At 33.0% G+C, this 23298-nt stretch overlaps 1 protein-coding gene across 1 annotated transcript in view; it reads right to left on the bottom strand.

The window, feature by feature from the left end:
- Positions 1–1042: 1042 nt before the first annotated feature.
- The window catches only part of LOC110038179 (pyruvate dehydrogenase E1 component subunit alpha-1, mitochondrial-like), a 28972-nt gene continuing 6716 nt past the window's right edge, over positions 1043–23298 (bottom strand). The window contains exons 3-8 of the mRNA XM_020742949.1: positions 9205–9282; positions 2342–2437; positions 2180–2251; positions 1932–1985; positions 1758–1823; positions 1043–1328 (exon numbers count right to left, since the gene is read on the bottom strand). Coding sequence (XP_020598608.1) covers positions 1284–1328; positions 1758–1823; positions 1932–1985; positions 2180–2251; positions 2342–2437; positions 9205–9282 — 411 coding nt within the window. The 3' untranslated portion in view covers positions 1043–1283. The remainder of the gene's footprint in view (positions 1329–1757; positions 1824–1931; positions 1986–2179; positions 2252–2341; positions 2438–9204; positions 9283–23298) is intronic.

The raw sequence follows: 23298 nt of genomic DNA on the forward strand, positions 1-23298 counted from the left end.
TTTACTTGTATGAAATAAAATAACGATGCTTTATTGTCCAAATACCCTAAAAAAATTCCCAATATAACAAAACATTTGAATGAAAATTGATAGAACTTGAACATTCTTTTTTTGTATTACACCCTTTGTACATGATTCACTGTCATGCAGACGGGTCAGACGACGTGCTAAAATTAATTTTTTTTTACTCATTGCACAAGTTTAGAAAGATTTGTTTTTACCGTGGTTTATAGGTTTTTTGTAGTGAGTTTTACCACTGCAAAAATGCTAATAGCGACTTTGAAAATACTGCCACACTGTCATACTTGCAATTTGCTGCAAAACCAACATTGATCCCCATACATTCGTGTAAACTAGCTTTAGCCTTTTGGATTTGATCACCAGCCATACCAATCGTTGAGAAACCAACCCCATTGATCCCTCCTTGAACACAATTTTCACCGATGCGTATTCAATAAAATTTTAAAATTAAATGTTTAATCTTAGAGTGAAGAGCCTTTACGACTTTATCACCCATATGATGCAGTTTTAAATACAGATTTGAATTTTACCACATAATGATGGCCATTTCTATTATTTTGATGATGGTGGTGTAAAATGCATCTTTTTTTCTCTCTCTCGATCAATCATCAATGTACTTTTTGTCGATTCTGAACTATTATCATATAAATGTAGTAGCATCCTTCTATTATTAGCTGCTCAATGAAATCATAATTTTCCTTGAGCTAGGGACATGCCTTACTTAATTCAGCCCCCAAGCAATGAGACTTCCAATTAACACTCACCATCAATAAAAAAACATTTTATTATAACTGCATGTACACTAATTTTTCATTAGAAATTTAGGGGCGAATACAAAGCATTTAGGGCATCAGGAACATCTTTCACTACAAATTCATCTGTCTACTCCGCCTGACAATAAACTATTTTTGTTTAGATAAGTTAGCGTTTGAAACTAATCTTTTAAAATAACAGGAAGAGAATATTTGAACTTCTATGCTAAACTAAAGGACAAGGAAAAAATCCTCAATCAAATACCAAAACATAATAGTGGCAATAAGGCGCGAGCAATTATTGAGCAATAGGAAGTCCCAAAAAATAAAAGGTAATGTTGCAAAAGTATAGCCAGAAAAATTATACTGCAAGTTAAAAATAAGGAAGGGATGATGGGATTTTTTACAGAAAGAATCATTAGTACGGTAACAGTTGACTGAAATTTTGCCTTCCCACGTTTATTTTAAATCTGACTCGGAAAACAATTTACTGGCTTACAAAATCCCGGTTCAAGGAAGAACAGTCCTCAGCTCCTTCCTATCTGCTCCAAATGCCTGTTGCGGAATATTGCAAGTTAAACAAATTATAAGGTTGGCACAATGACAACAGAAAGTTTATGCTCAAACCTACAAAAGATTATTTCAGATATTCAAGCTTCTTATGAGTTAGTAGCAATAACTAAAGTAGATGGTCCATATTTTCACCTATTAAGAATTTCAGTTGAGATATTTCAAGTAAACTAATTATTGCAATTCATTATGGATTTGATTTTAATTACAAAGCCAAAGTTTTTACATGTTATTTAAAAAATTGGTCAAAATCTTTTGTACAATCGAATGCTTAGATTCAATAAAATGGTATTTCGTGAGAAAATATTGGGCGGCCGAGTATATTGTGTAATATGATAGATTTGTTTCCGAAGAAAAAAGGGAAAAAAAAACAATACTAGGAGATGGAAGATAGATGCACCAAAGTTTCATTACCTCTACACCAAGACCTTTAACATACACATTAGTAAATAACTCAGACGGATCAGGCAGGGGAATTTCCTGAAAAAAAGGCAGGGGAATAATGTTAGGAGCAATCTAAACCATAAATGTAAGCTAAAAATGGTTAAATTTCTTAAACACGGTTTCCATTAGAAAAGCACTAGTTACCTTGGCCTGGGCAATAGCATCATCTACCTCTTTTCTGAGTTCCTTTTCGATATCCTGTGATAACAGGGAAAAATTACTTTTTAGTTTTTTCTATTCTGAAATGTTAAACCCCAAGTTCCTTTTTTTTGTACTGAATTTTATGTTAAAAAAGTTCATTCTGTTTAGACAGGATATTAGAAGCATAAGATGGTAAATTTTCCTTGAGCTCGGAAGCAGTAGATTTTAAAATAATAGGTTAGTAAATTTACCTTGAGTTCAGAAGTAGTGGAAAGTTCATGGGAGAGGATCAATTTCCGAACTCTTTCAATTGGATCACGCTCCTGTGAAAACAATTATACAGATGGCTCGGTTGAATCAATCACTGAATGAAATAAAGCACTTCTAAAATTTAAGATTCTGAAAAAACTGACCTGTCTTACACCCGAAATCTCATCACGTGTTCGGTAAGTGCTTCCAGGATCAGACATCGAGTGACCATGGTACCTGTAGGTATCCATTTCAAGGATCTGCGTATTTGGAAAAGAAAAGATACTCAGAGAATGGTCCACTTGAATGTAATTGCTAAAAGAAAGAGGAAATCAACCCAATATTATTAAACAGCAGGAAAGCATCCAGAAATAGTTGATAATCACTGTATGACTATCAAAATTGTATGTTCAAAATGCCACAGCAGTAGAATGTTCCTGTTAAACATGAAAGCCAGCCCCTGCAGACGGATCAATGGTAGTGATTTTGTGGTGGTTTCCAGAAATGTTGGGTTTTGTGATTATGGTGTTTGCCTAAAATATGGTGATTGTGTTATGATTTTGGTGGTTGCCCGAAATAGTGGTTGTGTTGTTATGGTAGTTGCCCGAAATTTTGTCGTGGTTGTTGGTGGTTGCCCAAAATATTGTGGTTATAATGTTATGGTGGCGGTGATATTGGTGTGCGTATTGTGGCGTTGGTGGTGGTTGTGGTCATATGGTGGTAGTGATGGTGTCATAGTGATGATGTGGTGTTGGTGTTATGTGGAGGTGGTGGTGTGGTGGCAATAGGTTTTTCATGATGGTAGTGTTGGTATTGTGGTGTTGGTGGTGGTTGTAATGTTGTGGTGGTAGTGGTGATGTGGTAGTGGTGTTGGTGTGGTGTTGTTGTTGGTGTTAGTGTTGGTGTGGTTTTGAGGAGTTGGTGTTGGTGGTGATGGTATGGTGATGATAGTGTTGTTGATGAGACAGTGCTATGGTGATGATAGTGTTGTTGATGAGACAGTGCTATGGTGGTGATAGTGTTGGTGTTGAGGCAGTGATAGCTTGTTGGTGTTGATGTGATGGTGGTGGTTTCTTGGGTGTTGATGTGATGGTGGCGGTATCTTGGTGCAAATGATGTGGTGGTGGTAGATGGTTAATGTGCGATGGTGACAATATGTTAATTGATTTCAGCTGTTTTTGTATCTTTTCTTTGTGTATCTCCCTAAAATTTATGTTGTTTAGTTCTTAGCATGCTAGTTGTCGTGATAAGCAAGACAAAAGAAAACAATTTGTCTGCTTCCTGGAATAAAGAGATAACATTAATATTCTATGATCTCTACGTTAAGAAGCTTGAATTGGAAAATAGAACAACCTCCTATTTTAACAAGAAATGTTGGCAGAATATAATAAAAAAGTTTAAGGAAAGCACAGAAAGAGAATACCACATAATGCAATTTAAAAACAAATGGGATAAGTTAAAAAAGAACTGGAAAATATGGAAAAGATATAAAGCGAGGATCCAAAGGCTTGAGTTGGGATCCTCTAAAGCGAACCATCGATGCTTCTGAAGAACGGTGAACCAAGAGATTGGATGTAAGAATGTTTGAAACGTAAACTTGTTTAAATTTTTTAAGTTATATTAATCAAATTAAATTTTAAATGATTAGTAGGTCGTGCCAGCCTCGAAAAAATTCAAGTTCAGTAACATCGACCCTAAGCTTGAAAATAAGTTGGATTGTCTGTTCAGTGGAGTGGTGGCCACTGGTGATCAAGCATAGGCACAAAGCGAGAGAATGCACGAAGGCAGAGCTGAGCATTTAGAAGCGGAGCAATCTGCTGGGCCAATGAGGGGTCCAACCCAAACCTAAATGAAGTAGGATCTACAAGTCGATCCAAACGCCCAATGATAGAGAAAAAGAAAAAAAGATGATGTTGCTTTCATTAGAAATCAGATATCTCAATTAGTGACTTCATGCGCCAATGAGCCCATTGGATCAAATGTGAATTCTATTCAACAGATTGTAAGAATTCTGAAAGATACTCCAGAAATTGATGAGGGTATGTCGTCTTAATTGTTTTTCATAAGTTGTTAGAAGAACCGACTAGATATATGTCAATGAAACTTGACCGTATGATTAATTATTTACACTATTACTACGACAATCGAGATGCATGAATTTTATTTTGATTGACATCTTTATGTGAAATTTTAACTGTGGACATTATATGCTACATTCGTTGTGTTTGGTTTTTCATTTTTTTATTATTTTGACATCTTTAATGCAGTTCTTGCAATACAGTGTTATTTATATGCTATTTTTTTATGTGCAATGTATTTCTTTCTAATTCAGTGTTATTTATATGTGCTAGCTGAATAAACAATGAATATCACAAATAGAGAAAGACACGAGAATAATTGCAGTTGTATTATGTTCAATATATGAATATTACAGCTCACATGTCGTGTGCTCTACTTGCATGATATCTACATACATAGGTAACAAGTGGGTTGGGGAGTTTCTTGTGGATCACCCCATATGGTTTAACATGTTTCATATGACACCTCCAATTTAGCTTGAATATGAACAAATGAAATACTAATATCTTATGCAATACTGATGATTAATATTACATTATGAAAATATTACTTGGTTGAGGTTGCATATCTATTACAAATAGGGTATCCCAAACTCTTTCCTCATACCAAATATCACATTTCTGACTTGGAAAGAGATATCAATGTCACTCGGGGTAGAAAAGAGATGTTTAACAAGAGATAATCATCTTTAAGCCGTGTCATTAAAAGGATATTTGGAGTTTGAAAGGAAAATTGAGTCATACTGCAGTAGAGCCAATATATATATATTTCCTAAACAAGTACAGATTGTGGCCGCCACAATGTCACTCCACAATTATATTCGGCAGCATTCTTCGCAGAACAACATTGACTTCAATATGACTGATGAATGTCATTCACATGTCCCTGTTGGATCATATGAATATTGCTTAAAATAATCTTTATCACAAATTGAAAGTGATTTGTCTGAGACTTGCACCCAAAATGGGGAAGGTGTAGAGGAGATCATAGTTGAGGGAGCAAATTACAGATGCCATCGTTAGCAAGTGAATAGAGTGACTGTATGTTTTTTAAGTGCTGTTACTTTATTTCAATGTATTGTGAAAATTTTTTATTGTTTATTGTATTGATGGTTTATGTGATGATGTACATTTTGAATCTCAATGTTATTTTCAGTTCTTTTGCATGTCTTTTTTTCACACTTGGATGGTCGATGAGACAACTGTGGGTACAATATGTAATGTAAGTTTGTATTACATATTTTATTTTTTGTTTTGAAAGTCTATGATGAGATGTTCGACCTTATGAGTTCTTCTGGATGGCCTATATGTTACTGTTGGTTCTTGACACGTGTGGAATCCCAATGAAGGCAACCAAATTTCTTTTCTTTTTCAAAACTTTTGAGATTCTTTTGGATGGCCTTTTTTGGATATGCATGTGTGATACATACGAGCTCGTTATTGCATGGTTTAAAGACAACCAAGAACTCATATTTTTTTAAGATCAATTTTCTTCTTATAGTGACAGATTTGTTGGTTTATACTCTTGTTCTCTAAAACCTCACAGTTTCATAAAACTTGAATTGAGCATTTCCACTATTCTTTATTACTGATATTGTATCTAAGGTTATCTGCTTTGTGGTTTTAGACTTTCAAAAAAGATGAGCTTGAGGACTTCTGGTACCTCCAGAACATTATATTGTTATCATGGACTACAATATTTCATGTTTATTTCGCGACAGCTATATAACCAAGGAAGACAATTTTACAAGTGTCAAAGAAAAAGATCAGAGAATAGGGACTTCTTTAGGTGAGCGGATCGGTTCAAAGATTTCATCGTCGAGAGTGATCAAGTGTGGAGAGTTTCGTTAGAGGACGGATTATCTCGTGATATTAACCAAATGCATTTTAAAAAAAATATTATCATATTATTAATTGTTATTTTAATAGTCTTTTTATTTAAATTTGGATTGTCGTGTTACTGCTTTGTGAGATTACTGTTTTTATTTTGTAACATTCAAACTAGATATTTGATTTCAAGTATGAAATGCGCTAGCTAGATCAATTATGTAATAAACATCACTATACTACTGAGGCATGAAGGTTATTTGCTCAGCAACAACTGCAGCACAACTATTGTAAAACTACCAAAAACAAACAGACAGTCAGCTTCTACGCAGCAGCTACCTGATACAGCTGTTGTGCAACAGTTTTTTAATAAGTTGTAGCTGCCTCAAACAGACCATAAATCTCCCCACCAGAGAAAATTAAGTTTCTCCAACAAGAATGCTTTAACATTCACCACTCCTTTGGAAAAGCTTCATAGATTTGTGAACCAACATTAATAAGTATAAATATTTCTGTTATTGTGGAATTAACAAATGACGTGGGGGTGTAAAATAGGCCAACATCCATTCACCTTAAAAACAAACAAAGTCATTTTAGTGTCAATGCTTAGTGCTATAAATGACACACACAGGCCGGATCAAAAAGATGATAGGCATAAAGAGTCCATGGTGTGTGATGATGAATATCTTGCCTATCAAGCTTATTTTCCTCTGCTAGAATGGTTTCATAAGTAGCAATCATTAAGATCATATCGTAAGCAGTGCCCCTTGTAAATTCCAAACTACAAGTTACATAATCATCGGGATCATTTTGCAAGCAATGCCCCTCATAAATTCCAATCTAAAAGTTACCTAATAATGTTTATATCCATTAAAAAACATACTTGAAAATACATTATTTCCTTGTTTTACAGTTATAGCAATGTTCATGGAATTTGTAGATTCAGCACGATGAGGGATGTGCTAACATTGTTTGAGCTTTCTCGTGTTTTGTGGTGAATCAACCAATCATGTTATAATTAGATGTCACGTCAGTTAGGCCAGTTTTTGCATTCAAAGTGTCCAGAAAATACAGACCATGTTTGAGGTTCAATTTTGTTTGCAAACCAACTGACCTGCAGAACTAGTGATTAGAAGAAAAGGCATGAGCACTCTCTATTTCTCTCTACCCCTCAATCCCCTCATTTCAACGTCATTATTCTTCTTTCCTCTCATAACACTACAAAATGTATTGTACCACATAAATTTCAAATTCAACCAAACAGAAACAAACAATATCCATATCATTCACTTTTCACGATATAAAGTCAAAGCTATATGGTTAAGATAAAAAGTGTCTCAATAGACTATCACTAAGATAAAATTATGGAAATCAAAAAGTCAATTTTAAAAACTATAATTAGGTTAGCTACATTATGCTGATCTAAGGGGTGAGTGGTAAGGAAATTATTGATAGTGAAGTTAAAGTGTGGCATAAATGAGAATATAAAAATAGATATGTGGCAAATCAATGACTAAAAGATTGACAAATAATTATCTCATAACGCGATGCATGTTGTTATCAACATTTTGGCGCAAACAATGGCTCCATAAAATCCAGCTATGGAAATTCTTTAAGCAATATGGATCACGATGAAGGTGATAGTGAAGGGAGAAAGGTATATCAGATAGGCATAGATGTGAAGAGAAAAAAGAAAAGCAACGAATGATTTGGTCCTTGGAGAATATTTAGCTTCTTCCAAAATTTGTATAGATAGGTTTCAATTTAAGTTCATAGCTTTCAAATTTATGCTCCCTTCTCTGTTAAAGATGTCTAGTGATCCCGGGTGGAGAAAAAGCTTTATTATAATGATGCATAAAGTATTTAAACACATGGCTAAACCATAAGAGCACTAGATGCTTCACCCTGTAGTTACTTCATCTACCCCACCTCTGAACCGGTTGACAGAAGACTGGAAGGCTTTTTGCTCACTAGTTGTTGCGAAAGTGTCAAGTTAGCATGGTCATAGTGTTTGCTAATCAGTTGCCAGATTGGAATGATTATTAAATGGCTGATGTTGTGGCGGTGAAAAGAAATGACTACTTTGCACCTTTTTGTCGAGTAAATAGAGAAGCATGACCATGTGTCATAGTGTTCGCTATGATACATGTACCCCCACCTCTGAACCGGTTGACAGAAGACTGGAAGGCTTTTTCCTCACTAGTTGTTGCGAAAGTGTCAAGTTAACATGGTCATAGTGTTTGCTAATCAGTTGCCAGATTGGAATGATTATTAAATGGCTGATGTTGTGGAGGCGAAAAGGAGTGACTACCTTGCACCTTTTTGTAAAGTTAATAGAGAAGCATGACCATGTGTCATAGAATAGATGGCTAACAATCATGATCCACATAAACATCTGTTAATTGCTAACCCCAAATTTATCAAGGTCTTTCAAGGCTCCTAAAAGATGTATGGTTGCTACTCAAAGCTATGTAGTCATGTAGTATACTTGATATTACTACTCGAACTACCCATATCAAACATGAAGACCACAGTCCTAGAGTTTCATTATAGGCCTGCATGGATGATGCTTGATGCATCTTAGTAAGAAGGCCAAATCAGCAGCTCAAGATGAGATATCATCTATTGAAGATAATATGATGTAAAATAGACATCGTAATTGGGGCATTAAAAAAAGGTTTTAACATAAATCAATATAACGGGCAGATAAAAATAGTGTCTAAGAATTATGAGAAGTGTAGAGTGTTAGAATGAATGTAAAATGTATAAAAGATATGTTAGGCGTTTAGGAAAAGAAAAGAATGGAAAATAACAAAGTTGGCTAAAGAAATTCAGGATAAGACTAATGACGACAAAAATTTTGAGAATGAATGTAATAGATAAAAAAACAAGATAGACAAAAAAGAAACTGTTATGAATAGAGTACAAATTGTCAAGATAAGGCTAAAAAAAATGACAACAATTTTGAGAATGAATGCGCTTGATACCAAAAAATAATAATAATGATGCAAAAAAACTTATCATGAATAGTGGCAATTAAAATATACAATTCTAAGTGGCTACATAAATAGAAACTTGACAATCAAGCAAGAAAAAAAAAATCAGGGCAACAAATTACTAACCATTGGTCCCTTCTTTAGTGCATAATCTTTAGCAAATTCGCATGCTTGCTTCACTGCAAAAACATCCATACCATCAACCTGCCCAAATAAAAAATATAAATTCAGATCTCTAATCAGGGATAGTATATAAACAATAGCTACTAAAATAGCAAAAGGCCCCACACTTCATCAAAAGCACTCTTAGCAATTCAAGTTTATGCACATCCAACAGTAGTTAAAGACAATAACTCAGCAAGGTAACGGTTATGATCAAAGGATTATCATGCCTCAAAAACAAAAACATTCTTTTACAAGAAACAGAAGTGAACAACAACTCCAGGCTGCGTTAATCACCCCAATGAACTTCTGAATGCTTTACTATTAGATTATGTCGATTACTAGAACAAATCATTATGAAATCACCGTGCAAAAAACCTAAACAACAGTTTGGGTAACAACTGGAATAAGCATGAAAATTTAAAAAAGTTTTTCTTGTAAACTTTTGCATCTTGTTCAGTTTTGCTCAGCCAATAAGCAACTTTTCTGAAAGAAAATAATTGTGTATATATAGATGTGCTAGAATCCAAATAAGCAACAATTATGCTAGGTTAGATTAGGTTTCAAGTGATAAATAAAACTTCCAAATCTCTAGAAGAACGCTATCAGGATGCTTTTTAAAAGTAAACACAGCATGGAAGCCAGAGATCATCGATACATTTACATCTTCCATCTCAAGATGTAGCAAAAAATTGGAGTTACAAAACAAGCAATAAAATTGTAATACATAATAATCCCGGAAAGAACAAGTTCCAAAGAGCTCAACAACATCAATCAACCCTATTTAACTCAGTAGTGCAACTGAATCTTCTAAATGGATCTTCTAAATAATGGATTGTCTTGGTCACTACCCAATCAACCTACTTAACTCAGTAGAAAATATCCCTTTTTCAGATTAGCACAAATTAAGAACATGATCAGGGAGTTAGAAAATTTTTATGCTACAAAAAAAATCAATAATGTCAAAAACATGTCATTATAATTATGAATCCAAATAGATTAATTTATTTTAAAACATATTAAAAATAAAGAAATATTAAATAACATAACTACATCAATAAATCATAAGATTAAGTGAATGTGTATTAAGAAGAGATTTCATATTTACGACTTAGCATTTCTTTAATAATAAATAGATTATAAAGTATAATACTATTATTACTTGTACGATAAGTATTGATATATTACACTCAAGAAGACAAAAATTAAATGGTGGACTGAAACAAATGGTGGAAGTTAAAAAGCAATTGCGGGAAAGAGAGTGAGAGTTGTTATGTTAACATAAGATAGGAAAGAGAGAGAGCAAGCAGATGAGTGAAAGAGAAGAGCAACTAAGGAAAGGGACAAGATGTAAATGAGCTAGAATGCGAGCATAAACATGGTTAAAAAGTGACTCAAATTAGTGCAGGTGGTGTGCATCGAAGCAGCCTAAAGATGGGGTATTGAGAAATGGCAATGAGGGAGTTTGATTCTTGATTCTAGGGTTGAAATTGGAGGAAAAGGTGATGGCTCGACATCTTAGGGTTTCAAATAGACTATTTAGTTACTCTAAGCTTCCCAAATCCATGAATGAGATGATTAGAATGAGTGGTAGTTTAACTCTAAGTTTTCCCTCAATCAGAGAGAAAATATAAAGGATTTCATTATGTAGTTTTGGATTAGTATCTACTTCAATAAAATTTGAATTGAATATTTAATTGCGATAAGAATTTATAAATATAAATAGTGAGAGTATTTCAAAAGGGAGGTTTATTATTGATGATAACTTAAACCAACCATTGCTTTAATATATGATTTTTAAGTAGATACAAAGTAATATATAACTATAGAGATAATTAATACAATTTTACAAATTATATCAGCCTTTATAATTATAAGCATTTAAATGAAAATGACTTAACAATTCGTTTGTATGTTTAGACTAAATTTTATGAGATAAGAATTATTTAAATTATAAATAGGTTTTTTTATTTTTGGGGTGAGTGCTCGAACCCTATACCTTGAGTTTCTTCACTTTGTTTCCAACTAATTTAATCCGCATTCAAACACTAGATTATAAATAGTTATAAGAAAAAAAAACCTTCAGTTTTTAGAAGGAAATTATTCACTTATCATTGCATCATAAGATAATCAAAATAATTGAATTAAGTTAAAATTTATAATTTTTTACATAGAAATAATTTAATAATTATTCAAGAAAAAATCACAATTTATAAATGATTGCACGTATATGGAGGTAAACTTAATGGTAATTAATTAATTAATTAATGAAGTATATTTTTGCATCCTAGACATTAAGCAATTCAAGTAATTTTATTATATGTCTTCAGCTTGGAATAATGATTGGCTTATAGGGATTGAGGCTCAAGCGATGATGAATGGTTTAATGAGTATTGCTTGCACGTATATAAGTAGGAAATTTTCTTTCTAAATTAGATCAATAGTTAATTTTTTTCTAAACTAGATACAGTCTATGGATTTAGTTAAGATTCTTTTTCTTTATATGCATGAGATAATACTATTATTACAAGATTATCATCATAAATGGCTTTCAATAATTTATCTCTCATGTAAACGATTCTTTGTATTGCTATGAATAAAGTGTAGGTCTTTCAACTACTCATACTAGACAATACAATGTTCCGTAAAAATAAAAAATTATATGTTAAGGAGAAATCAAATAAAATATATATTTAAATGCTTGCATATCTATATCAAAGATAAAGGACACCCTCTTATGTTACTAGTTAGGAACACATTATACCTGCACATAGAGATTATTACTTTTTTTAGCCCTAATGTTGGGATAGATTTAAAATAAGAATATTAATATTCAAGTACGTAAAATGATATAATTAAATAGTGATCTATTGATTGTTGTGTTAAATATGTATATATATATATATATATATATGATTTATTTCCTTTCAACTTCACACCTCCAAAATTCTATCGAATACCTCGATTTCATTGTTAATAACCAAGATTGAGGAATAATGTTTATGATTATCATTGTTATCGATATGAAGAGTCATGTTCTATGATTTATTTATAGTTTAAGTATGTTGACTAGCATTCATATTGTTTTGAGGTATTCAGTTGATCAGCTTGGATAGTTTGATTTATGGATTGGCTAAACCAAATGATTTTACTTGAAAATTTTTCAAAATCAAACAAACTAAACTATTATTCAAAACAAATAAAATCAAACCAAGTTTTAGCTTCATCAATTTGATTCAACTTTGAACCAAAATATAATAAACTTTTATAATGAACCTCATAATTTTTTAGCTTAAATAACAAATCTTAAGAAGAATACAAAGTAATCTTGATTAGAATCTATAATTTAAACATATGGAATAGAAAAATTCACACTAATAGTATGTCCTTTTCTTATTTATATGGTTTTATTCATTTAATATTTAAAGAAATAAATATAAATTGATTTTTAGTTTGATCAAGTTTACAAAAGCAAAATGAATTAATGACCAAAAAAAGAAAAAATTATAGCTAATAATTAAACCAATACTTTAACAATCACGCCAAACAAAGCAAATAAATTCAGTTCAGTTTGATTTTTTTAAGTGTTATCCAAGCAATTCAAACTCCTGATATTGTTTTCTTTTTATTTAAAAATATTATAATCTAGAACAGTGATTTACTACTAAATTATTTTCGAACTCACCTCGATTTATGTTAATATTTATTAGACAAAATTGAGATTGATATGGTCATTGAAGGCTAAGTTCTAAGTTATTAGTTGTACCTTGGAGTTGGAAGCATTGTTTACTATCATATTAGATGTGAATTGTCTTTGATGTAAGGAAAAAGTTATAACGCTGTTCACGTTAGTATCATTTTATTGTCATTTCATAGTAAAATGGAATTGGGTAGTGACCAAGACGATCCATCGTCACAATTATCCATCCTCCCTCAAGCTTCTAAGCTTGGTTATAACAACTATTCCATGATTAGACTAATCTAAGATTCACCAGAGATAATTCCAATCCTCTTAAAACTTAACTAGATATTCTACCCTCAAAATTAGATATACACTTTTTCGGGTTTTCAAATAATGGACGCCGGAAATAAAAATAAAGCAGTTTATAACTATGGCACCTACCACTCACAATCAGTGAGCCCGAAGGTCATCTCCCTACGATACATTAAAAATATGGAAACTTTAAATAGATTTTAAACTTCACTGAAAAAGGGAGAGGAGGAAGAACATGATCACAAAAACTTATAAGAACTAAATTCATTAACTACAAAAAATTACACACATACATGTACTGGCATTACCAAACAACCAAAGCCTATTTAGTTAAGACCATGTTCGCCTTCATAATATCAAAAAAGACAGATTGGTACCTTATTACAGGAAGAAATGGATCTTCCACAACATGAAAGGTTCCATAAAGCACCAATACTTTATTAGCAGAAATTAAACAATTTGTGTTCGTAAAAAGTGGTGTTTATCCGTGATAAAAATTGACAGCATTTCTCTCAAAAGTTTTTTCTTGGAAAGAACCAAAAAAATATCCAGATGTACAGTATATAAAGCAACTTTGCATTATAAGGGATTGCTGGATAGGATTGTTACATGTTTTCAGTTTAACTTGCAAGCCTTTTGCAGCAAACCAAACATTTTTTACGTAGCTGAAAAATATTTGTGATTAACGGATTGCATCTACTCGTAATTATATTAAAGAGCATGAATTATGAACTAAGATGATGGGATATTTGAAAAAATGATTATTTTAAAAGATGCATAACCTTAGATGTTTGAAGGAATCATGAGCAAATTCACAGTAGGGGCACCAAGACCCATGCCTTCCTCTAGCCTAGCCCAATACTATGATATAATGGTGTTGATATTTAGGTTTTTAAGGGAGGTGTTATTTTCCCCACCCAGCCATTCAACATGGGAAGGAAGGCAGATTGCGTTTTGTAGTTCGATGTGAAATCAGCTTAACCCCTACTTACCCATTGAAACATTATTTTGCATTTTCTCTATCATGTTTCTCCCTTAGGTAACAACAGCACAATGACAATGTGGCAGGATACCACGAAGTATCAGAATAGATTTAGTTGGCAACCTGACATCAATCATAAAAGAATGGAAAGGCCCTTCTCATATTTTGTTCCATCTCTGATGGTCATTTTTTTGTCTTCTATAATGCTTATTGTGCTCATTTTTGTAGGAATTTGTCACACCGATGCCTAGCCTAAGGGCAATCTTGCCTTTTATATGCCTAAGGGCAACTTAATTGTTTTTTTATTATTATTATTGCTGGATATAAATAGGCTAATTATGTTTAAGGTTGGGTTTATACATGAGAATGGATTATGAGTTTTAGGTTTAAGGTTTGGTAAAGATTTCATACCTCTCAAATTGTAGGAGTTGGGAGAGATAGTCTACCGTTCGAATTGTAGGTACTTGTCTTTGTATTCTTGTTGAGTTGTATGAATTGTTGAAGAAATATTGTGTTTGCCCTAATTTCTGTGAAACATCGGATCGTATCAAATTAATATAAGAATAGTCAGTTCTAGAAACCAAAGAAAAATGATCGAACATCAAAAGCCAGAATTTTGATCCATGACGGGAACTCGGCGTATAGAAAAGCCACAACGAGATCACAGCTGATCGAGACCCGAAACTCGAGCATTTCAGCTTGCGGGGCCACGAAGGAATCATGTATTTCTTCTTGTATGAAGACCAATGAAATCGATGAAATCGCAGCATATAGAGATCCATAACTCACGTCTCTCCTGTTTCTGCGTCGTCTACCCGATACAGTTACGATCAAAGCTACCTGGAAAGGCAACGTCAGGAAAAGCGGCGTACAGGGACCCGAAACTCCCCTTTTCTCTTCCTCCCGAGTTGTATACCAAATAATCGTGAAGAGCTACTTGGGAAAGTAGTACCTGGGAAGCAGCGTACAGAGACAAGAAACTCCCAACATTCTCCAGTACCCGTTTTGTAACTCCCATCTTTCTCACGTTCCAGCTCTTCCCTCAAGCAGCAGTCGCGATTCCAAACTAGTTGGGAAGATGGGACCGCAACTAACTGACAGTCGCGATTGGCGCTACCTGGGAAGCCACGAACGGATTGAAGTTATCCTGGATCACTAACTTGCAGAATAGTCACTTGATTTGTCTCATCTGAAAACAGATGACGGATTTCAGCATATAAAAATTGTCTTTTGTGATCAAAAAATAATTATGGAAAGGATAACAGCCAAGAGAAGTAAGTGATTTGGTAAAAAATTTAGAGGAAGAGAGTAACCAAATCATATTTGGGATAGAAGAAAAGTTCGTCACCATTGAGGATAGATCTTTCTCCATAGAGAACTAAATGAAGGACTGATTTGAGAACATGGGAGAAATTTGAGAGATGATAAAGAGGCTCATTAATATGTAATCCAAGACCCTGCCAGTGGCTCAATTTGCAATACCTAAAGGAAAAGAGATTGAACGTGAGGAACATGAGGAAAATTCCCCCATCACGAACCACATCTCAGGGCTCTTATTGGGGGTGGATGAGAGATTATGATGGAGGCAGTTGGGTCGAATCACGATGAAGAGATTATACAAGAGATATGGGAGAGTAGAAGAAGAAAGACGAGAAGCGGGATGGGATATGGCTATGATCAAAGGAGGGGATTCAAACAACAGAGAGAGAGAAAGTTGGTGTAGAGATGCTAGAGTTAAGAAATTGAAGATGACGATTTTTTAGGGGAAAAACACACATGAGTTGGGTGTATCGGGTGGATCGATACTTCGCAGTAAATGGATTAAATGGAGAGGAGAAGCTCATGGCGAATGGATTGTGTTTGGAGGGAAATGCCCTAGCATGGTTTCAGTAGATGAAGGCTAGATACCTGATCCGTTAGTGTGATGAATTTAAGGAGTATTTATTAGAATGTTTCTGAGCTATTTGGGAAAAAGACCCTAGCAATTCTATACATTGACTCATGAGAAAACGGTGATGGAATATAGAGAGAGATTTGAACTATTGTCGGGATGACTGTGGGGGATATTTGAAGCGGGTTGAAGAGAAATTTCATGAAGTGCTTAAAGTCTGACACACGGGCAGCACTCCAACTATTGAGACTGTGGGGATTGAGGGAGTCACAGAGCTAGCCAGATGGTGGAGGACAAGAAGTAGATGGAGAAGGCTAGTAGGAACAGCACAGACGGAGCGTCCTACTGAACGACTACAACTACGATGATACCAAAAGCCCAAATAGTGGAAGTATAGATGAATGTTGCACAAGACAAGAATAATAAACCATGATCAGGAACGACACTCAAGCGCCTTACAGAAATAGAGATTATGAAGAAGAGAACCAAGGGATTATGTTTTCGATGTAATGAGAAGTTTATCCAAGGATACTTACAAGAATCGAAAATACAAGTTCTCATAATGCATAACGAGGAGGTATAGGATAAAGAGATAGAGATAGTTGTGGTGGAAGAGGAACGCACACATTTTTTTCCACTTAAGGGACAAATGTATTCTGAGGGAGAGTATTATTAAAACGGTGCCCTAGCATAAGGATAATTTTGTCTTTTATATGCCTAAGAGCAACTTAGTCTTTTCTTATTATTATTGTTGGGTATAAATAGGCGTATTATGTTTAGGGCTGAGTTTATGCATGAAATTGGACTATGAGTCTTAGGTTTAAGGTTTGGAAGAGAATTCCTACCTTTAGAATTATAGGAATTGGGAGAGATCGCCAAATTCTCGAATTGTAGGTGCTTATCTTTATATTCTTATTGAGTTGTTTAAATTATTGAAGAAATATTGTCTTCGCCATAATTTTTGTGGACGAGCGTGCCGATTTTGACATCAGATCATATTGAATTTAGCGGAAAGTATCAACCATACTTAGAGATTACTAAAGTTTGCCCATGATGCAAGAAGTAGATTGAATGAAAGAACAGGTACCCTTAGGTTCTTTTTCGTTAATGAATCTCCCTCTTTAATACGTTTTAGGTTTTCTATGGATGTTCATCGATGTAATAAGTTTTAACCTTTTGATCGGTAATTTGAAAGTAGTTACTTGAAGTACAAGCCCATTGTAGAGTCTAACAAGTGGTTAGTCTGCACTTTCCATAATATTTTAATCTTATTTTCTTTCAATTAGAGGTTGTTTGATTGTTTTAGATGTGAAATATATTACAAAATAGAGAAATGATACACGAAATAAATTGAAAATAATTAGGATTTAATCTTATATAGGTTTTAAGAAGCTTTGAAGGTGTAAATTATGAAACCTAATAACAATTTGGTATGACATGCATTAAAGTTAACTAAATCGTGGTAAATTGTTTAGATGTAGGTTTCCTGATTTAAGAATTGAATGTATGAGCGATTTAATCAAAATAACAGAACTTGGGGGGTTAAACCTATGAGCAAGACGTTTGGGGATTTTTCAAGTAATAAGTTAAATATGCTCTTTATATCTTTATATGTGAAGTTCATAAGTCTAAATTTTTATCATTCATAAATGATTAGATATTGAATTCATGTTAGATTTAAACTATCAGCACTCATTGAAATCATAATTTAAACTCTATTTTAGGTTGCATTAACCACATTTAGTTTAAATTTCGACGATAAAGTTATTAATCAACATGTACCTTACCTTTTGAAATATAATATGCTAACAGAAAAATTAAACCTTCAATGTCGGTAAAACAAGAATGAAATAAAGTAAAGGTATTTTAAAATTCTCAATTTGTGACAATAAAAAGTAAAAATTCCTAGCTACACCAATGAAATAAAAAGATAAATCTCCTAATCATGTTTAAAATCAATGAATCTTGTTTACAGACAAAACAGCTCGCGCCTAAAAAGAGCTTTCTTAGGCTTGGGTATATTATCTAAACCTCCATCAATTTCCCACTAAGGTAAGCATTGAGCTAGTTCTTGAGTACGAAGAAAATCAATTAGAACCTTTGCCACCGCTTTCCTCTAAAAAACAAATAAAATATTGAAAAATTTCAACCATCAGCATCTATTTCTATTAACATCTAAAGTGATTCTTCACAACTGATACTCCTGCAATATCCCGCTACCGTAAGAGCAATGAAAGTTTGTTTCAAACAAATCTAACTTCGTCACCCTTCAACCAATATCAGCAGATAAACTAGACAAAGTATGTGGATTCATAGACTACGACTACGATTAGTAAGCCAACGAACAAGTACCCAAATTTAATTTACTCCCAAGTCTCCAAACATCAATTGGGAAGACAGCACATGTTATCCCAAATTCTTTTTGAAAGATACAATCCTATAAAATGAGAAGGGAAGAAAACAGTAAATCAGTGTAATATAAAGCCTAGGAGTAAACCAGAGTTCCAAGACATCAATATTTTCATACTTCGCCAGACAAGTAATATTCACCAAATTTATAGTTCTGTGAAGATTTTACGCAGAAGCACTTCATCTTCTCTGGCTATCATGTATGTCAACAGTATCATTTAGCTGCAATAGTAAGAAACTTTAAAGCAAATCACACGAAATGATATGGAATTTCCATAATAAAATGGAATTCTAAGGAAACTGACATAATTATAATTACAATCGATATGAAGGGGCATGGCAATACAACAAAACAACAAGCTTTTATCCCACCAAGTGGAATTGACTACATGAATCCATTTTCTCCATTTTGTTCTATTGAGTGTCATACTTTCATTTAATTCTAATAGATTAAGATTATTTTTTGTACAATATGCCAAGTTTTTTAAGTCTACCTCTGTCTTTCTTAACATCAGTCGAATCTAAAACATCTACTCTCCTAACCAAATCATCAGATGGTCGATGCTTAATGTGACAAAATCATCTAAGATAACTCTCTCTAATCTTGTCTAGCACTAGAGCTAAACCAACCCTATCACAGATATATTCATTTTGCATCTTGTCTCTAAGTGTCAAGCCACTAATCCACCTAAACATTCCCATCTCAGCAACATTTAACTTTGTTTTATACTTCTCTTTTAAAGGCCAATATTCTGTGGCATAAAGCATTGCAGGTGTCACCACCACTTATAAAATTTTCCTTTCAGCCTAAGTGGTACATTTCTATCACTTAGTAAGTCTCATGCATTCCTTCACTTCAACCAACCAACTTGAATTCTACTAATAACATCCCCCTCTATATCACCATCACTTTGAGCAATAGACTCGAGATATCTAAAACGTTCATACCTCTTAATGATTTTATCACCTATAGTTACAACTCTGCCACTAGAGCTACTACTACTAAAATTACATTACATGTATTTCGTTTTAGTTCTACACAAACAAAGGCCTTTACACTCCAATGTAGACCTTCATAATTCAAGTTTTTCTTGAACTCTTTCTCTAGTCTTATCCACAAAGAAGGATATTATCAGCGAAAAGCATAAATCAAGGTATATCCTCCTGTACATGTCCAGTAAGATAATCCATAACTAAAGCAAAAGGATATGGGCTTAAAGTTGATCCCTGATGAAATCCAACTAAAAAAGAAAAATATTAGGTCAATCCTCCTTCTATTCGAACACAAATAACAGCTTTAACATACATATCTTTAATCACTTGAATATGCGTCATATCAACACATTTCTTCTCTAGAACTCTCCAAAGACTTCCCTTGGAACCTCATCGTAAGCTTTTTCTTAATCAATAAAAATCATATATAGATCCTCTTTATTATCTATGTACTTCTCCATCAAACCTCTCAATAAATGTATAGCTTCCATAGTAGACCTGCCCGGCATAAATCCTCACTGATTATGAGAAATCTTTGTAACGCATCTTAATCTATGTTCAATTACACTTTCTCGTAATTTTAATGTCTGACACATCATCTTAGTTCCTCTATAATTTGCACACTCATGTGCATCCCCTTTATTCTTAAAATTGGGATCAAAATACTCTTCCTCCTACTCTTCCTCCACTCCTCAGGCAACTTTTACTTTTTAAAATAATATTAAAGAGTTTAGTAAAACAATAAACTCTCAAATTTCCTAAACATTTCCACACTTCAATTGAGATATCATCATGTCTTACTGATTTTTCACCCTTGATTTTCTTTAAAGCCTCCTTAACTTCTCTTTTTACTAATGAAACGATAAAAATAAAATATTTTATTATTATTAATGATATTAAGATCATTAAGGTTGATCGTATTGTCACAAACTTCATTGAAAAGTTTATCAAATTAGCTTATCCACCTATATTGAATATCTTCTTCAAAAGTACTTTTTGATTTCCATCTTTAACATACTTTATTTGAGTTGAATCTTTACTTTTCTTTTCTCTTTATTTAACTATTTTATCCATATTTTTCAACATCTTTAATATCTAATCTATTACTAAGATCACTAAAAGTAAAATTTTTTGAATCACAAATTGTTCTTTTAGAGATCACTAAAAGTAAAATTTTTAGAATCACAAATTGTTCTTTTAGACTCCATACGAATCACCTTATATTTGTCTCAGTTTTCTAAGCTTTTATATTTAAACTAATTTTTATAACACAACTACCAGTATTTTATCTTTTCTTGTACATTATTATTCCACCACGAACTATTCTTATTTATAGAAATTTTTCCTTTTGATGCTCCAAGTACATCTTTCGCCACTTACTTAATAGTGTTTATTACTGTATCCGACATAGAATTTGTTTCTTCATGAACATCTCAAATTTTGAAATATTCAAGTTTACTCATACAAATAATTGTATTTATATATTTTTGGTGCCCCCATCAAATTCCATAACAATAATTTCTAGTATTTTTTATCTTTCAACTCTTCATTTTAAAATTCACAACTACTAATCGAATTTGATTACTTAAATTTTTACTTGGAATGATCTTACAATTTTTACATTCTCGACGATCCCTTCTTGTCATAAGAAAATAATCAATTTATGTTTTATTTGATTCATTCTTATAAGTAATAATATGCTCATCCCTTTTCTTAAATTAAATATTAGTAATAACAAAATCATATGTCAAAACAAAATCTAATATGATTCTACCTTCTTTTCTTCGTTAATCACTCCAAAACCGTAGTCACAATGAATATTTCAAAAATCTTCTATCACTCTACCAACATGTCCATTTAAATGTCCTCCAATAAAATTTTTTTTCTTCAAGATCTATCATTTGTATTAATTCTTCTAGGTCATTTTAAAATTTTTCTTTATAACCTATATCTAAACCTAGTGGACATGGCAATGGCTGATCAAATTCCAACCAAGGAATTCTCCAAGTGAAGAAAACAACCACCTGAAATCAGTAATTCTACAAGTGTTGAAAGCCCCTCGCATCGCCTTGTACCAGTTCTTTGTTTACCTTTCTTCTTAGATTACTCTAATAATTTTCTTTTTTACCACAAATAAACTACCAAATGAATGTCTTGATGTAGAAATTGGTGACAGGAAATTCCAATTACAATGCTATTCCAGATTACTCTATAATCTTGTAGATTGATGTGGTTGTCATCAAACCAAGTGGGATCGCAAGAAATTCATGGTTTTAGGATATAACAGTGTGGGGCTCACTATTCTATGTTTGCAGGGTATTGATTGTTTGTACTACAGTTTTGAGCTTGCCCTTGTTCCATGAACTGATTAGAAGCATTGATTCAGTATACATTGTCAGTTGCACCGTGGTTCATTTTATAACAAAATTGTAGACGTCTCTTGCATCCCTCCAGTGTCATTTTTAGTATCAAAGTAGTAGGTTCAGGATCCAGCCTAAAAGAAACAAATCCCACCAAGTCCGGAAGTAGCTACCAGAAATCTGTCATGAAATCCACCAATTACAACTTAGGTTAGCGGCATGTGAAAGACAAGCATGATTTGCATTCGTTCCACTCAGATAATCAAGTAGCCTGTGAAATGGAAAATATTTCCATCAAGCTTGCCAAGAAATATCCAAGGAAGATGAAACATACCCAAGGAAGAGCACCGATGAGATTTCACCAATGTAAAGAATTTAACATCAACGTTTTGGATTTTGAGGGTGGATTGAATCCTAAAATTCATAAAATGACTACATACGATAGAGCATTGAATTGATTATAAAGACATACATATTGATAGATAAGTCAAATTTGAGTCCATCATGTTAAATAAAATGCATCCATTTGCTAGAAGAATATTAAGTGAATGAGGGCTAAAGAAAGTACGAATAAGATTGTCAGATTGAACAAGATGAAATAAAAACACCTAAAAGGTACTTGATTTCTTATTTCAGGCAAGGTGCCTTTAGCAAGCATTGTATTTTTTAACAATGAGATTGGCTTGAAAAAGAATATGCAGTTGATTTCAAACAATTGATATTAAACTATGGTGTGGTAAAACCCAATGAACATACTATTGTCCAATTTATCAGAGGTTTGCATTGTGCAATTGCAAATATCATATAATTACAACAAAATTAGACATTATCCAATGTCACTCAATAAGCTCCAAGGAAAGAACAACAAGCAATTATTAAGAACTTTTTCTTTGCATTAGAACAATAACCTCATAGATATAGTGAGATAACATGTGATAATGCACCATAAATGCCTTCTAAAGAAAATCTTCTCAATCATCACAACCATTAGGAAAAAAAAAACTAGCACTTCTGATAATGAGAATTCACCTATCAGAGGTCCAACCTGCAGGTGAAAATGAAGTAGAATACAACCTTGATGATGACAACGATTGGATATCTAGCGTATGCCAATGATGGAAAACTTCCTAATGTTCAAATGATTTTGAGCACTATTGAGTTCAAATGGCTTTGACACAACATATTTTATAAAGCTATGCAAAGGAAAGTTCATAAAATCATTATTGAAAGACAAAGTTGTGAAAAGTATGCCTACTAGGATGACAGAATAATTAAATCTTCCTACAAAAGATCAACTGAAAGCCAAAACCTCAATAAACTATCTTGGTTGCATAAAGTAAATAAAATTAAAATTTTAAAATAATATTTAATGCAATTTTTCATTAGTGAGAAATTACAAAAGAATATTTTGTGCGACGTTATTCCAATA

The sequence above is a fragment of the Phalaenopsis equestris genome, unplaced genomic scaffold (genome assembly GCF_001263595.1).
Source record: "Phalaenopsis equestris unplaced genomic scaffold, ASM126359v1 Scaffold231961, whole genome shotgun sequence".
NCBI classification, from domain to species: domain Eukaryota; kingdom Viridiplantae; phylum Streptophyta; class Magnoliopsida; order Asparagales; family Orchidaceae; genus Phalaenopsis; species Phalaenopsis equestris.